Below are 17,976 nucleotides of genomic sequence, written 5' to 3'. Positions count from 1 at the left end.
ATAAATGCTGGAGAGGGTGTGGAGACAAGGGAACCCTCTTGCACTGTTGGTGGGAATGTAAATAGATACAGCCACTATGGAGAACAGTATGGAGATTCCTTAAAAAACTAAAAATAGAATTACCATATTATCCAGCAATCCCACTACTGGGCATATACCCAGAGAAAACCATAATTCAGAAAGACACATGCACCCCAGTGTTCATTGCAGCACTATTTACAATAGCCAGGTCATGGAAGCAACCTAAATGCCCATCGACAGATGAATGGATAAAGAAGATCTGGTACATGTATACAATGGAATATTACTCAGCCATAAAAAGTAACTAAGTTGAGTCTTTTGTTGAGACGTGGATGGATCTAGAGACTGTCATACAGAGTGAAGTAAGTCATAAAGAGAAAAACAAATATCGTATATTAACACATGTATATGGGACCTAGAAATGGTACAGATAAACCGGTCTGCGGGGCAGAAGTTGAGACACAGATGTAGAGAACAAACGTTTGGACACCAAGGGGGGAAAACTGCAGGGGGGTGGGGATGGTGGTGTGCTGAATTGGGCGACTGGGATTGACATGTATAAACTGATGTGTATAAAATTGATGACTGAAAAGAACCTGCTGTATAAAAAAAAGAAAATAAAAAGGATTTACTATATACTTATTTATCCTTGGTATTATGATTACCATTAAAATTGTTACAGCTTACTGTTAAATTGCTTAAATTATTAAATTTACTGTTACAAAATTTTTTGATAAATAGAATTTTGCCTTTTAAGGTTTTGGGATTTAACAGTGCCATCTGCCACTACCTCAGTTGTCCTTTTTCTTCCTGTGTTCTCAGAGAAATAAATATATATAGTGAGTTTTTATTTTCCGATTTTCTGCAATATTGGCTTTGAGGGTTGGGAAAGATATTGAAATGAAATGTCAGAGCAAACATTTTTTTTTAATACCTGTATGTATTTTCAGAATTTTTTCCCCACAAATGACCAGGTATAACTTTTCCAAGAAAGAGTGTATAAAGATTAAAGCATAGATTTATCTTGTATTATCTCTAAATTTATCTTACATTACTATTTCATGTTACCCTGTGTTTTACTTGCATGGCACATATTATATTTTTAAGATTTCTCCCTCTCCCTCCCTCCCTTAGCCTTTTCCTCCTTCTATTAATAGTTATAAGCAGCTTCGACATTTCAGAAACTGTGCTAGATGTGGGGAACGCATTGCCCTGACTTCAGGTACCTGTCAATCTGGCATGAGATGCGAGTAATACAGATAACATGCTACAAAATGCTTCATGAATGCTGAGAGGTGTGCTCTGGAACTATATAGAGGGGGACAGAATGGTATGGGGAGGAGGGACGGGAATCTGGGACAGCTTCTGAAAGAAGTAATCTTCAAGCAGAGGTGAGACTAAGTAGGATTTGTGAGATGAACTGAAGGTTTGAGAGATGGAGCAAAGGAAGTAGCACATGTGAAGGCCCGGAGACAAGAGAAAACATGGCATTTACAGGACTGGTGAGACATTCAGTAGGTTGGAGAAGATAGTGCAGAGGACAGTAGCTACAGATGGTGCTCATAAGTTAAGTAGAGGTCAAATCATGAATAATAATAATGATAATAATAACAATAATGGTGATAGCTAAAACTTATTAGACAAAGTCTATTTCTAGGTACAGCTGTAAGCACTAAATGAATTTACTAACTGAATTCTATGAGGTAGATACTATTATTAACCCCATTTTACAGAGGGCCTTGTATACTATGCTAATGATCATCAGAAGCTATTGAATGGTTTGAGAGACTGGATATAAAACCAGACAAAGGCCAGACTATATCTAGCAACAGAACTCTGTCCTACAACCTCTGTAGCAACCAACCTGGGGAGTCAAATCATAACTTCTGCAGCAATTGGCTCAGAAAAGTCAGTATCTGGTCAATGATTGTCAGATTCCCTATTTTTTTTACCCCAATTTGTCCCTCAGGGCCAACCAGAAAAAGACAAGTATGCTTCCCAAATCAATCACACAGGTTGCCTTGCTTCTAGCTAGCTCACTTCCAGCTTCCCCAAGGCAACAACCTCCAACCAGAGCAAATCAGAAGCCTCCCTTTTTTTTTTTTTTTTTTTTGTGGTATGCGGGCCTCCCTCTGCTGTGGCCTCTCCCGTTGCGGAGCACAGGCTCCGGACGCGCAGGCCCAGCGGCCATGGCTCACGGGCCCAGCCGCTTCAGAAGTCCCCTTTTTTTTTTTTTTTTTTTTGTGGTATGCGGGCCTCCCTCTGCTGTGGCCTCTCCCGTTGCGGAGCACAGGCTCCGGACGCGCAGGCCCAGCGGCCATGGCTCACGGGCCCAGCCGCTCCGCGGCACGTGGGATCCTCCCAGACCGGGGCGCGAACCCGGTTCCCCTGCATCGGCAGGCGGACGCGCAACCACTGCGCCACCAGGGAAGCCACAGAAGCCTCCCTTTTATTCACTGTAAAGCTCCCCTGCCTGGCTTGGGAGTCTCTGCTAAATGTAAGCAATGCTGGCAGATTCTCTTTCTATAGCAAGCTCTGAACAGCAAGCCCCTGTTCGTTCTCACTCAGGTGGTCTTCATTGATTTCCACAGGTTTTAACCAGAGGAATGTAACAATAAAAAAGATAATTCTGTCTGCTGAGTAGAGACTGAACTGGAAAGATCTAGACTGGAGGTGGGAGGCCAGTCTGTGACCTCAGGCCTTGACTAAGGCAGTGGCAATCGGGATACACAACAATGAATGGAATGAAAAGCATCAAGGAGGCAGAATCAGCAGGACCTAATGAGTGATTTGATTTGGTGGGAAAGAGAAGGAAAAGGTAAGGAGGACGGACAGGCTTGAGGAATGACCTAAGTGGTTGGCACCATTTGCTGAGACAGGGACACTGGAGGAAGAAGCTTGTGTTGAGGCTGGAGATGAGTTAAATTTGGGGCAGAGATTTCTAAGTCACAGGCTTAAAGTAATACTTGGAACAGTCTGGGTAAATGAGATCACACAGGCAGGGTGTAGAAGCAAGAGAGAACATACAGATGTAAAAACAAAAATAATTGCTGTTATTATCATCATAAGATGTTTATGGAGAATTGTAAAAACATTTAACAAAACCTTTTAAGATCAAAAGCTTAATAAACTGCTTTGAAGAGAACTAGACCTCCACTTACGTCAAGTTATAGAATGAACTTATTTTCCCACTTTACCAAGGAACATTTCAAAGGGGGAAAATCCTGCTCCTTTGATACTTAGTTATAGGGAAAGGATCTAACATTTGTTGTGGTCCATTTATGTGTCTGGTACTTTATATCTTAATTAATCCTCAAATATACCATATGAAGATAGCATTATTATCCCTGTTGTTGAAACTGAGGCCCTGATATCTAACTTGTTAAGGTCACATAGCTAGTATATGGGCTAGCAGGACTGTCTGATGCAGAAACACTGGTTCTTTGCACCTTCATTCTCTGCCTGACTTCTCAGCTGACCACAGAGGCTACGTCTAGCAATTACTCCAGAGCAGGGATAGGCAATTTAAGGACATAGTCCATGGCAGTATTAGAGATAGTGGCAGGATATGACATCAACTAGCAGATTGTGCAGGTTCTCAGAGGGAAAGCAAATTTGGGCAAGGAAGCTCAGCCATGATACTATGCAAGTGAAAAAAAACAAAAACAAAAAACTAATCGCAATCATATTTATTCTACAAATATTACTGTGTGCCTCCATTGTGTCATTGTTCTAAGTGCTGAAGATATGGTATTGAATAAACACAGAAAATCTCCTGCTTTTATAAAGAATTGATATGCTTTGGGGGAGACAATAAGTTATATAGAGTATTGCAAGATAATGCTCTGGAGAAACGGGAGTAGAAAGTGCTAGGATGCTTAAGCAGTGGTCGGCAAAAGACTCACAGAGTGGGTAAAATTTCAGCAAAGTCTTGAAGGAGGTAAGGGAACAAGCCATGGATAAGAAGGGGAAAACTTCCAGGCAGTGGGCATAGCAAGTGCAGAGGCCCTTAGGCAGGGTACACCTGGCATGGTTGAGGAGATGCTAGGAGGCCAGTGTGGCTGGAACACAGAAGGCTTTATCAGCTACTAATGAGGACTTAAATTTCTACTCTGAACTCAGAGTTGAGAGGGGAAGGACACGCAAGTATTAAGGTATATGTTCTACACTTAAGGAGAGGGAGAGACAAAACAAGACAAATGAAATAGTAACAAACATAAAACTACTGATAATTAGGTGAGAAACTATGAGACTCAGACCAAGGACTACACCCATTTATGAGAAGAAGGTCTGTGAGAGTGAAAATGAATGGGAAGTATGTCCTATTGGGGGTTACTTTATGGTGGAGAGGTAGGATCTGAAGGTAGGGGAAGATTTAAATCCAGAAAAGAGGGGAGGGCATTCATTCAATACATATTTAATATCCCCTCCTGTGTACCAGGTGTTGTGCTGGGTGCTACTGGGGGATAATAGGGGACACTACAGAAAAAAACAACAAAGAAGGTTTCTGCCATCATGGAGGTGGCACTAAGCAGAGTACATGGTACAGATAAAGTACAGATTATACATTGAGAAACCTTGCAAACAGGACAAGAAGTGGACCTGAGGCACTTTGAGGATGGCAGACACCTTAGATACCACCTAGTTCAGTGGTTCTGAGGCTAAAAATCACTTAAAGGATTATGATTAAGTAAATCTAGGGAAGGACCCAGCTATGTACAGTTTTTTTTTAAAAAAGCTCCTCAGATGACTGTGATAGTCACCCAGGTTTGGGGAACACTCATCTAGTACAGGCTTGTTTTACAGAAAAGGGAACAGGTTTAGAGAGTTGAGTGATCTTGTCAATGTAATGATATTAAGTGAGGGAAGCAATAAGGAGCTACTGCAGAAGCCTGAAAGAAAGAACAGGTGGGACTCAGAGGTAGCAAGGAGGATGGTAAAGTGGTGTTTATGGAGAATGGAGTGGGAAGAGAGGAAGAGGTGCGACCCAAAGGATGTGACATTAATCCAGGATTGACTGAGGCATTGTGGTGACAGGAAAGGAGAGCAAGTAGTTCTTTTAAAGCCCCATTTGGTACCATATCATCTGACCTGGCAGGGGGAGGGTTGGAATTTTTATTGTTGTTGTTATTGTTTACTTTGTTTTATAATCTGAGTCCATGTAAAACCATCTCCTATGGCTTTCCAGGAGTTAGCTGCTGTGAAACTATCACACTGTACATACCATACTGCAGCTATGATACACTAAGTGTTGCTACTCTGAGTGGAAAATGGAGTCCTTCAACCAGTAGCAATGGCATCACCTGAAAACCTGTTAGAAAAGCAGAATCCATGGCTCCACCCAGACCTACAGAATTAGAATCTATATAGTTTAATAAGTTCCCCAGGTGCTCCAAATGCACATTAAATTTTGAATAATCACTGCTCCAGAGGGCTTCTGATTCTTTATAATAAGAGGAACAACATTAAAATAGGAAGTAGATAAAGGGTGAACAATTTGTGATTTCTCAAGCATATGATGAAGCTGGCTTAATGGATTGAGGTAGACTTCACATTCTCGCTTTTAGCTACTAGGATATACAGTACTGTCACTGTAGGAAGAGGAGGAGGCTGCAAATATGGAAAGGTTTGAAAAGATTGGAAACATTTAGAGTTCCAAGGCAGAGGTCTATAAAGGTTATCATTTTAAGTGGCAAAGAGCACTAGACTCCACTCCCAGTAAAGAAACTGAGTAACTCTCAGTTAACTTCTCATGGCCTTAGGGTCCTCATTTGTAAAAACCACCACAAACAAAACCCAGGAAGGCTTAGAGACCATTTCTCCCAGGTCTAAGATGTCTTTATTCGATTTCATTTCTTTTGGTAGAAACTGCCTTTTTCTTCAGTACTATAAAAAATGTTAATATCCCTAGAAGCAGTTATTAACAGGGCAGGAACTTTAATTAATACAAGCTGATTTCTTCCTGGAGGAGAAACCTAGGCCCTGTAAGAAGAGGCAGTAATGAAAGAGGAAAAGAAAGGGAAGGGAGAAAATAAACACACATATACACAGGTATACTTGTTCTGCATTATTTGATACATTGTGGACTCTTTTGGAAATGGCCTGTTAAAAGTATTTCCCCTTTTTTCTTCTTCTTTTTAACCCACTCTTGCCTGCCTCCTATAACCTTGAGACCCCATCCCTTTTTTTTTTTTTTTTTTAATACCAGGTAAAGGAAGAATGACAGCCATCAGATACCAAATTCACCTACTTGTCAGTTTTGCCCCATGCCTGGGAGAACAGCAGTAGTGTTGAGCCCCCTTGCAGCCTTGGGAGTGAAGGGACAGCTGTTGTTCCTCAAAATTATCTGCACCTGGATTGGAATACTTCCACAAACCCGATTAGGTAAATTTCCCTAACACCTTCTCCTCCTCATGCAGAAGTGGTGTTTCTCTGTGAATTGAATGTCTGGCCATCTTCAGAGAGCACAACCCTACTCCTACCATAGATCCCCAGTCAACTAGCCTCTCCTAAGGAACTCTCCAAGCCTCCAGGTTGTGGACGCAGGAGACAAGGTTCCTGACGCAGCCTGAGACTTGTGAAGCCTCAGCAGGAATTCCCATAGTAGTCCCACGCCATCAGCGTGAGGAGGTAGGGCAAATTTCCTCCATAGAATTCACGTTAATTTAGGGCTTGATCATGGATCTCTGGGGAAGAGCAATGGAACCCTAGTATGAAACAAACGCCTTGGAGTTTCTAAACACCCTCGCTACGCATGGAGATCCAAGCCAGGGCTCTGAAGTGAAATTTCTCAACAGAAATTCGAAAGAACTAGTTTTGTATGACAAAGAGTAAACTAAAAACCAAACACAAGCACAATAAATCAATTCTATTCGATCCCAATTCTCTCCGACGCACTCCTAACCAGCTTCCAATTTCATATAAAAATGTTGCTAAATTTCTAATTCTAATAGTATTTTCCTCCACTCCAGGTGCAGGTTTTGGTAGCAGCAAATTTAAACACGGGAGGATTTACCCCTATATCAAGAACATCACACGATAACAGCGACCTGCATATAAAAGCCCAGTGCAAACAAAGGGGTCATCAAATCCAAGTTTTCGCTAAGAATGTTTCCCTCCCTCTCAGGCCCTTCGTGGGGTCACACTTTTCAAAGAAAAGCCGCCAAACCTTTCCTATTCAGTTTACTGGGACGCTCCGGGAGGACCTCGAGACACGAGTCCCCAGACAGGTTGGTCGACGACAGCCACCTCCCCTCGCAGGCGGCGCAGTTCTCAAAGGGATCAGCTTTGAGCTTGGAACCACAGTTCCCCGGGCTCCCCTGGTTTCCCTTCGGCCGCCCATTTCCTCCTTTGCTGCCCCCAGGCATCATCTCCGCCCCCAGATCTCAACCCCCGCCCCCCACGGCCTCCAAAGCACAGACACCTGGCCATACCTGCGCTTCCTCGTCCTCCGTCACCACCCCGACTACCGGGATTTGGCGAGGGCTGCTGGACTTGATCCTGCTGCCGGGTGCCCGGGCCTGGGCCGTCGCCGCAGCCTCCGCTGTAGACATGGCTGTGGCGGCGGAGTGAGGGATGGGGGGTGTCCTCCTGTCCTACACTGTGCCCGCAGCCGCGAGACTGCAAGAGGCCCCGCCACTGAGAAGTGAAAGCCGCCTGAAAGCCACTAGAGTCGCGAAAGGTCCCGGGAGTCCGGCCGTGGACTCGGCCACCGCGACGCCATCCGCATCCCGCGGAGGCAGCCCACTAGCGCACCTAGCAGCCTGCTTGCTGGCGGGTTGTTAACAAGCCAATGCGTTGCTAGGGGCGGGGCCAGAGGCTGGTGAAGCGCCAGCACCTACGGAAGCCCGAGGATCCAAACTACCCCAGACTCTTATCTGAACCTCTAAACTTGGAGGGGCTGGGTTTGCTTGCGTACCAGAGGAAAGCGGGGGAGGACCTCGGTATGTAACAGTGGAGTGTTACCTTGGCGACATGTGCGTCTCAGTCTTTGTAGTTTGCACTGAGCCTTCTTGAAACAAGCATGGGCGGGTGGAGGGATGAGGGGTGGATGTGGGATGCAGGAATGATGGATGATGAACTGATAATGTTGGAAGCTGAAGCAGTTTATCTCACCCCAGAGAAGTGACTAGTGTCACCTACATTCCCCAGCCTTTTACCTCTTCTGTACTTTAGTGGCTCTCCCAGACAATTAAATAACCACCAAGGCATTATACACAATGTTAGAAGGCTTTCGAGTCAAATTATTGAATCTAGAGCAAGTAAACCCCTGGAAGCCCCATTTTTCTCATAATTTTTTCACTTTTCTCATCAATAGGATTGCCGTGAGAGGACAGAATGAAATGATAGTTTTGTAAAGTGGTACTTGGCACATAATCAGCAAGATGATCTGAATGACATTTCTGGCCCTACAAATAAAAGAAATGGAAAACCTAGATTGGGCTTGGCAACACTTGATGTGAATCACAGCCAAAGAAACCAAGTTTCTTTGAAAGAGTACTGAGTACTTCCAATCCCTATTTACTCAATTCTATTCATTCTTCAGCGTTCCTCAACTGCGCTGAGGTCACCAACACTTGTGGTAAAATTTTGTGGACACTTTCTTGTCCTCATTTTGGTGTACTTGTCTGTAGTATTTTACACTGTTGACCACTCACCCCTTCTTGAAACTCCCTAGCTCGGACTTCAGCATTCTTTTGGTTTCTGTTTTTTTATCTTTACAGCTACTCATTGGTGCTTTTAGAGCTCCTCTCAGGCCTTACACCTAGAAGTGGTTCAGTAGGTCTAAGGTTGCTATTAACCCGAGAAAGAGCAAAGAGTGTGTCAAGTGTATTATTAACATAACCTTAATTGCTGTTGTACATTCCAAGTATACTACATCAAGAGGAGACTGAAACCACTTGGATAAACACAGTGGAATCCTGGGAGAACAGCACCCAAGCCTAAGATGGTGGTGGGAAAGCTGATAATCTGATGATTTGCTATCCTTTGTGTGCCCATCTGGCATCTCAAGATGAGGAAGGACAAAGAGGAGGGATTGCCAAGGAAAATTTCCCACTTAAAGTGGAGCTTGCCTAGGAGATATCAACTGACTTTTGTGATTCAGCACAGTAGACTGAAGCTGATAAGGGTCCATAAATCTCAATGGCCCTGAGAAGTCAGACTCTCCTCACTGGACTTGACTGAAGACATTTCCCTAACGAATGAACAACAGGATTTTTGTTTTATTTTAACCAACTGTGTACCGACCTATATATTCATTCTGTCCCATATCCAGAGCACGAGTTTCCCATCCTTAGTTAGCACTACTCCCATGAACTCCCCCTTTCTAGCACTTAAAAACTTTTGACTTTTCCCCATCAGTGAAATTCTTCATAGAATGCGTTCCCTAACCAGGAAGTTAATAGATCTAACTTTGTAATTTTTATCAGCTCTAATGGTTTTTGTTTTATCTTTTGACAGGTGAAAAGCAACCAGAATGGAAGTCCTCAAACACCCCACACTCAAGCCATCTTGACTGAATTATTTGCAGTTTTTCACAGGTGCCAAACTTCCTCCTGTATTACCTTTGCATATGTTGTACATGTGACTGTCTTCTGATGTCTAACTCCTTATAAGCCTCAGCTCCTGTGACCTTTTCTAGGAAACCTTCTTTACATGCTCTGCTATGTTAGGTGCCACTTTGTCTGTCATTCTGGTTTTGTACTGACCGCATATTTGACCGGTATTTACTGGCTCAGCAGACTTCCTACTAGACTGAGATATTTTTAAAGCAAGAAGAGTCACATACCCAGGTTTACATCCCAAGCCCTCAGCGTAGTGTCTAGAGTAGTGTTTCTCAAAACTTAGCATGCACCAGAATCATCTGGAAAGCTAATTAAAAGACTCCTGAGCCCCACCTTCAGAGTCTGCTTCAGTAAGTCCGGGTGGGGTTCATGGGTCTGCATATACAGTTGACCCTGGAAGAGTACAGGTTTGAACTGCAGGAGTGCACTTATACATAGATTTTTTTCAATAAATACAGACTACAGTCCCACACAATCTGGTGGGTTTAATCCATGGATATGGAACCTTGGATACAGAGGGCCAACTGTAATGTTACACCTGGATTTTTGACAGAGCCAGGGTCGACACCCCACCCCCACGTTGTTCATGGGTCAGCTGTATAACGAGTTCCTGAGTGATGTTGGTGCTTCTGGTCTGGCAACCATATTTTGGGAACTCCTGGTCTAGATCATACTAGGTATGATAAACGTTCATTAAAGATTTCAAGGATTACTTTTTTATTTGATTTGAAACCAAATTAAAGCATTTCATAAGTTTACCCAGAGTAAGGTACACACTAAGTCCTTGCTACTCAGAGTGAGGTCCTTGAACTACCTACACAGCTATTACATAGGGACTTGTTAGGAACATGGAAGTTCTGGCCCTGTGCTGGACCTACTAAATCAGAATCTCCATTTTAACAAGATTCCCAGGTAATTAGTATACACATTAAAAGTTGAGGGCTTCCCTGGTGGCGCAGTGGTTGCGCGTCCGCCTGCCGATGCAGGGGAACCGGGTTCGCGCCCCGGTCTGGGAGGATCCCACATGCCGCGGAGCGGCTGGGCCCGTGAGCCGTGGCCGCTGAGGCTGCGCGTCCGGAGCCTGTGCTCCGCAACGGGAGAGGCCGCAGCAGAGGGAGGCCCGCATACCACAAAAAAACAAAACAAAACAAAACAAAAAAAAAAAAAAAAAAAAGTTGAGAAGCACTGCTCTGGTGTGTGTTGTATATTTTCATTAGTATTGTTTTGGCAGTCGCTGTAAAACTGGCTTTTATTAAATATTCCATTTGTGAATTTTCCATGTCCTTTGTTTTCTTACTGATGATAATGTTGAGTGTATTTATTTGTTTTTCTTCTTGTTAAATGCACCAAGCTTAAGCTTTTTAAAAGCTTTACCTGTTTAAATTAGCTATTGGATTTAGATTTAATCATTATTCATTGATCCTTCTTTGATATCGATTTTTGAAGGCTATAAGTTAAGAGCACAAGAGACATGATGACACCAGAACACAGAAGGAGGTAGGGGTAAAATGGCTAACAATTGAATTGGTAAATTATTTCAGCAAAAATATAAATTAATAGTAGAGAATGTATGAGAGATGAATTATACACAGAGAATAGAAATGCTTCAATCTGGTAACAGTTCAGCAGAATTTAACATTTCTGTTAAATTACAAATTACAATTTCTTAAAAGCTGCTGTAGACTTAAAGATTAACTACAAGTTTTAGTAATTTATTGACCTGTGCACCACTTTACTTCTAAAAGTAACAAAGAAAACTAAATATATTTTAATATAAATATAATCTTAAGAAATAATATTCTTCTTCTGATTTTTTTCCTGATACTTGTTTGCACCCTGCCTAATTAGCAATATTTAGTAAAATTAAAATTATTCATTAGCATGAATTAGGAATGTTTCTAATTACTATTTTAGATTATATATGAATTTGGTAGTTGCTAACCTAATGCCAGGTGTCCTATATGTTCAAGCAAATGTTATTCCTTTCTGAGTCAGAGTAATTTGTTTTAAACAGAAAAATTTTATAGCACATGTGAAATGTAATTATAGTCTTACTAGGTTGGATGTAGGGGAATTATGTAACAGAAGAAATACATAAAAGCTGGAATTTAATCTACTTTAGTGTTTTAAAAAATCTTTGAGGGGCTTTCCTGGTGGCACAGTGGTTGAGAATCCGCCTGCCATGCAGGGGACAGGGGTTCGTGCCCCGTTCCGGGAAGATCCCACATGCCGCGGAGCGGCTGGGCCCGTGAGCCATGGCCGCTGAGCCTGCGCGTCCGGGTCCGGGAAGATCCCACATGCCGCGGAGCGGCTGGGCCCGTGAGCCATGGCCGCTGAGCCTGCGCGTCCGGAGCCTGTGCTTCGCAACGCGAGAGACCACAACAGTGAGAGGCCCGCGTACCGCAAAAAAAAAAAAAAAAAAAAAAATCTTTGAGGTTGATTGTTGCAGAAACAATGCATAAAAAAGAAACAAAAGTAATTACCTCTTACTAACAGAATCATTAATGTAAATTTGATAATAAGTACCTGGAACAGAAAACAAAAGAACAGCCACACCTGAAGTCAACCATTTCAATATAAAAAAATGTTTTAATAATCCAAATTGCAAGTTATTTTTTTAACATCTTTATTGGAGTATAATTGCTTTACATGGTGTGTTTGTTTCTGCTTTATAACAAAGTGAATCAGTTATACATATACATATGTCCCCATATCTCTTGCATCTCCCTCCCTCCCACCCTCCCTACCCCACCCCTCTAGAAGGTCACAAACCACTGAGCTGATCTCCCTGTGCTATGCGGCTACTTCCCACTAGCTATCTATTTTACGTTTGGTAGTGTATATATGTCCATGCCACTCTGTCACTTTCTGCAAGTGATTTTGAAATAGGAAGCTGCAGGAGCTATTCATGTTTAGTGGAGCAACTAAATAAATGGTAATAAATAAGATTAATATAAAAAGAGCAACTTTTATCTGATTAAAGCTTCAGTTTCATAACATATTTCCAGTTCATAGTTCCATGAACTGAAAATGCTCTTGAGCTTTTAGAACTAAAAACTATTTATTGTGTTTACATGGTGGGATGTTATAGAGAAGTACCCCCAGGAGAGAAGTGTCTTTATTGGGGAGCAGGACTAATCAGACAAGCTTATTCCAGTGACATTAGTCAAGTTCTGTAATTAACTTGACTTGTCTTGATTCCATGAACTGTGTTTTAGTTTTTGAAGGCTGTGGGAACAAATACCACAAACTGGGTGGCTTATGTAACAGAAATGTTATTTCCTCACAGTCTGGAAGCTAGAAGTCCAAGATCAAGGTGTCCAAGATTGGTTTCATTCTGAGACCTCTCTCCTTGGCTTCTCCCTTTGTCATCACATGGTCTTCCCTCTGTGTCTTAATCTCCTCTTCTTATAAGGATACCAGTCATGTTGGATTAGGGCCCACCTCTATGACCCCATTTTACCTTAATTACCTCTTTAAAGGCCCTTTCCCAACACTCTCAGCCAGCCTGGATTTTGAGTCTGCAGGGCCCTGTGCCTGACTTTGTGAAAACCATCATTTATTTCATGTTTTATTTTCCAGTTGAAGAATCCACTACCAAAATTACTATGCTAGCCTAGGTTTCCTAGAGCCTGCCACAAACAACAAGAAACATTCACCTGCTGCCAGTTCATTGGGGGGCACTATCTCTGGGAAGCAGAAGGGAGGAAAAGATGGAAGTGAGGCAGGCAGTGGAGGAGGGTGTACAAATATAGGTGTTACTGAGCTGCCATAAGCTTTTCAACAAGAGTGGTTAATTGCTCAGTCTTTTAGGATATTTTCATGGATGATTGCCCTTTGGAACAGCCTATCTCGGGGAGATGAAGGGAGAAGAATTTATCTACCAGCTCCCTCTTGTGCTGCATCTCTTTGGTCAAAATTCACCCTCCAAGTAGGGTTGCCAGATTTAGAGGGGGGAAAAAAAGTCCCATGCAATATTTGTAACAGAATTATACTAAAAAAGTTATTTGCTGTTTCTCTGCAATTCAAATTTGATTGAGTATCCTGTATTTTACCTGAACCCTACTCTCAGGACATTAACACCCACGCACTCAGGCAGCTGCAGGGGGAGCCATAGCCTCCACAGATCCTGTGCTCAGGCACAAAGGTCAGTTTCTTTTCCTCAGTACAGCAATGTGGCAGGGGTGATGGTGGCGGCAGTGGCGGCGGCAGTGGTAGCAACAGCAGCGGCTCCACTCTGGGACCACAGGGCAGCTCCAGGCCACTGGCCAGGAGGAAAAGCAAGAAGTTGAGACAGTGATGGGGCGGGGCATGTGCAGGAGGATGCAGGCATGGCTGCACGGATGTGGGGTGATAAATAACATAATTTTCTGTAAAAATGAGGCAACATTCATTAAACCATCTCATTAGTGTCTGTAGGATCATGTTGCACAAGACACTAGGAATATAGTCGTAAGACAGATAGGGTTCCTATCAGGAACTAACAGAATATAGCTTGAATATTGTGTTCAGTCCTGGTTTAAAGATACTTAATAGGGCTTCCCTGGTGGCACAGTGGTTAAGAATCCACCTGCCAATGCAGGGGACACGGGTTCAAGCCCTGGTCCGGGAAGATCCCACATGCTGCGGAGCAACGAAGCCCAGCACCACAACTACTGAGCCTGCGCTTTAGAGCCTGCGAGCCACAACTACTGAGCCGATGTGCCACAACTACTAAAGCCTGCGTGCCTAGAGCCCGTGCTCCACAACAAGAGAAGCCACCACAATGAGAAGCCTGCGCACCACAACAAAGAGTAGCCCCCGCTTGCCGCAACCAGAGAAAGCCCACACACAGCGATGTAGACCCAACACAGCCAAAATTAAATAAATAAATTAAAACAAAAGATACTTAATAAATGCTAGTGAAATGAAATACTTTTTTCTTTTTCTTTTTTTTTTTTTTTGCGGTACGCAGGCCTCTCACTGTTGTGGCCTCTCCCGTTGCGGAGCACAAGCTCCGGACGCGCAGGCTCAGCGGCCATGGCTCACGGGCCCAGCCGCTCCGCGGCATGTGGGATCTTCCCGGATCGGGGCACGAACCCGTGTCCCCTGCATCGGCAGGCGGACTCTCAACCACTTCGACACCAGGGAAGCCCTGAAATACTTTTAAGAATACCATCTCATTAGATGGATGTTTTTCTAAATGTCTACTTTGGCAAAAACAAAACAAAATTCCCCCCAAACCCAAAACTGTTACATGCAATTGCTTTCTGGATGCTTCTGAAAAGAAACAGTCAGAAAAGTATTAGATGGCTTCCACCAAATACTGGAATTATTATTCAGTAAGAAAGAAAAATCCATTTGTACGTAACATTTCAAAAAAGAAGTTAAACCACATTAAACAGTACTTTTTTATTTAGATGTTTATAAGGCAGATCTATGAGAATGATATAAAAACATGGCATAAAATTTGATAATGATATTTTAGAGATTACATTGTTTTAGCAAATATCTATTACACAGTTATAAAGAAGACAGTATTTTCCAAGCAGATACAAAATACCTAATGAAAGGTCAAGGCAGGAAAATGAGTATAATTAATTAACGATGGAAAATCAATTCTAATGTGAATTGCACATTATCCTTTAAAAACTTTTAAAGGTAAGAATTATTGCAATCTAGTTTATTCAAACAGTGTTAAACGGCATTGTGATAAAGAACTGAAGGCCAGAATGGATTAGTTTTGATTTCATGAAAAGAAATCCAAATTTACAATGGCTTAAATACAGGAAAAGGCAGTTGAAGTAGTGAAGTAGTCAGGATCTTTTTAGTTTCTAACATGTCGTCCTTAGGCCTTGGTCTACTTGGATATTTGCAAGGGCTCCTGTTACATCACAGTTTGGCAGGAAGATGGAGGAATAAGATAAAGGAACACATGCTGCTTTTCTTTGAAGAGACTTCCAAGAAGTCACTCATTTGTACCCCTACATCTCGCTGGCCAACACTCAGTCACACAGGAACACCTAATGGCAAGGGCAGCTGAGGAATGTGATGGGCAACAGCTTTTAAAGTAGGGTAACTAGACATTGAGAGACAACTTCCAGGCCCCATTCAGGCTGGATATCTGTAAAGCTATGAAAGACCTTTAAAGAAAATCCTAAGAGAATCTTCCTTGGAGGTGGCAATTTGGAAATCATAAAGAAAGAACCGGCATTGGTAATTTAATTTAGCCCATCTAGCCATTAGGAGAATCCAAATAGTCTGCCCTAATTTTGGATGACTGTATGTTGTTAATCCAATGATTTGGAAAGTGAAAAAAATCTGAGTACAGTAGTCTGCACCCCCCTTATCCACAGGGGATATGTTTCAAGACCCCCCAGTCGATGCCTGAAACCAGAGACAGTACCAAACCCTATATATACATACATATGTTTTTTCCTATACATACATATCTGTGACAAAGTTTAATTTATAAATTAGGCACAGTAAGAGACTAACAACAATAACTAATAATAAAATAGAAAAATTATAACAATATACTGTAGTAAAAGTTATGTGAATGTGGTCTCGCTCTCTCTTAAAATATCTTATTGTACAGATTTAACGCCTTTTCCATCTTAATTAAGCACTTGTCACACACTGTGGCTGTAACTTTTGCAGCATGAGGTCCAACGCAAAACTAGCTTGAATTTCTTTTTCCTTCTTCACAATTTCATGAATAGAAGAATCTTTCTTACCATAAATCTTAGCAACCTCAGCATACAAATTTTTTTTCTTATTAAGTAAAAAACTTTCACCTTTTCATTTAGAGGAAGCACTTTACAGCTTCTCTTTGGCATATCCGAATTGCTAGTGTCACTACTCTTGTACTTTACGACCATTATTAAGTAAAATAAGGGTTACAAGCACTGTGATACCACAACAGTCGATCTGATAACCAGGACAGCTACTAAGTGACTAACGGAAAGGATACACTGAACAGAGGGATAATTCACCTCCCTGGTGGGCAGGATGGAGCAGGAACGCCCGAGATTTTACCATGCTACTCAGAATGGCACACAATTTAAAAGTTGTTCATTGTTTATTTTTGGAATTTTCCATTTAATATTTTCAGACCATGGCTGATTGTGAGTAACTGAAATCACAGAAAATGAAACTATGGTAAGGGGGGAACTACTGTGTGTACATGTGTTAAGCTGAACTAAATGTTTTTTGGTATCATATCAACAGAATCTCTGAATATTAGCACTTTATAGTTTTCTTGCACTTAAAAAAAATTGAAGAACCTATTCATCCCTATAAAATTCACTGTTCAAAGGTATGAACAAATTGTGTTTCCACTAAAATTATTACAGTGTCATTTAGAGCAATTACATATACTCATTTAGAGGAATTACATATACTGAAGATGTATCAGAATTTGCTTTACTGACTTATGAACAACTGAGGGTGGAGCAGCTCATTTTCATGACAACACATCACAAATACAGATCTTAACACTAGACTCAGGTTATTATACTATGTGTGCTCTATGTCATGAATTTACAAAATAATTTCAACACGACATTTTAGGCTGTTTAAATACTTATTTCAAAACAGAGATTTTATAGAATGACACAGTTTCAGTGTTCATAATATTCCTAAAGAAATATTTATAAGTTACATTGATGGTACTTTATTTAAAACATCACATAAGAATCTTTAACTTTCACAAATAAAACTTTTTTGGAGGGGAAACCTCTCTGTACAGAATTTATTATGAAATAGTTTAATGGCAAAAGGCAATTAAAAAGAATTAAGATTTTTACATATTACATAAGAGATAAACAATAAAAAAATTGGATATGATATATTCCTAAAAGCCCTTTTACACAAATAATTTTCATAATTTGACTGTAAGGATTAATATACATTGAGTTACTATTATCAAATTAATTTTAAAAGTAAAATTCCTTAATCAACCCAAGATTATGCTAATTTTAAGAAATTAATCAGGTAGTTTAACAGTGGAGCTCACTAACCAATCCCATATGTAGCACAAAATATTTCTCTCTGATAAATACCTATAAATATAATTTATTCATACTTTAAAATATTTTAAAATTTAAATAAAAATCTCTACATGTAGACAGTCTAGGCTAATTTCCATATATGCTTTGAAAAATATATGCTAGCATGAATATATTCTTATTTAAACATGATTTTAAATATTCTTAATAGAGGAGACATGGAATCTGCACACAAAAGCTAGGTAGCATGATTCAGTCAATGATTAATTTCCTCTTAGGAAAAAAATTACTTAATTATTTTGCATAGGATTAAAACTAGGTATATTTTCTACATTCTTATAATTTTCTCAGGGGTGCTTCTCAAAATACAGTTAAGGAAAAAAAAACATCCCACTACTTTA

At 41.2% G+C, this 17,976-nt stretch overlaps 2 protein-coding genes across 3 annotated transcripts in view; one reads left to right on the top strand and one right to left on the bottom strand.

Moving 5' to 3' along the window:
• Positions 1–7,960, bottom strand: part of CFAP69 (cilia and flagella associated protein 69) — a 95,772-nt gene extending 87,812 nt beyond the window's left edge. The window contains exon 1 of the mRNA XM_028489979.1: positions 7,455–7,960. Within this exon, the coding sequence (XP_028345780.1) occupies positions 7,455–7,574 (120 nt within the window). The 5' untranslated portion in view covers positions 7,575–7,960. The remainder of the gene's footprint in view (positions 1–7,454) is intronic.
• The window catches only part of FAM237B (family with sequence similarity 237 member B), a 408,910-nt gene that overhangs the window by 118,624 nt on the left and 272,310 nt on the right, over positions 1–17,976 (top strand). Inside the window, exon 4 of one of the 2 annotated variants that reach the window (XR_003679871.2) lies at positions 9,484–9,563. The gene's annotated coding sequence lies outside the window, so the exon portion shown is untranslated. Of the gene's footprint in view, positions 1–9,483; positions 10,731–17,976 lie in introns of those variants that run through there. The other variant, XM_024129427.3, reaches the window with a different exon arrangement.

Source organism: Physeter macrocephalus, chromosome 5 (assembly GCF_002837175.3).
Source record: "Physeter macrocephalus isolate SW-GA chromosome 5, ASM283717v5, whole genome shotgun sequence".
Taxonomy (NCBI): Eukaryota; Metazoa; Chordata; class Mammalia; order Artiodactyla; family Physeteridae; genus Physeter; species Physeter macrocephalus.
The sequence above is the reverse complement of the archived record's forward strand: the minus strand, read 5'-3'. Positions and strand labels throughout refer to the sequence as shown.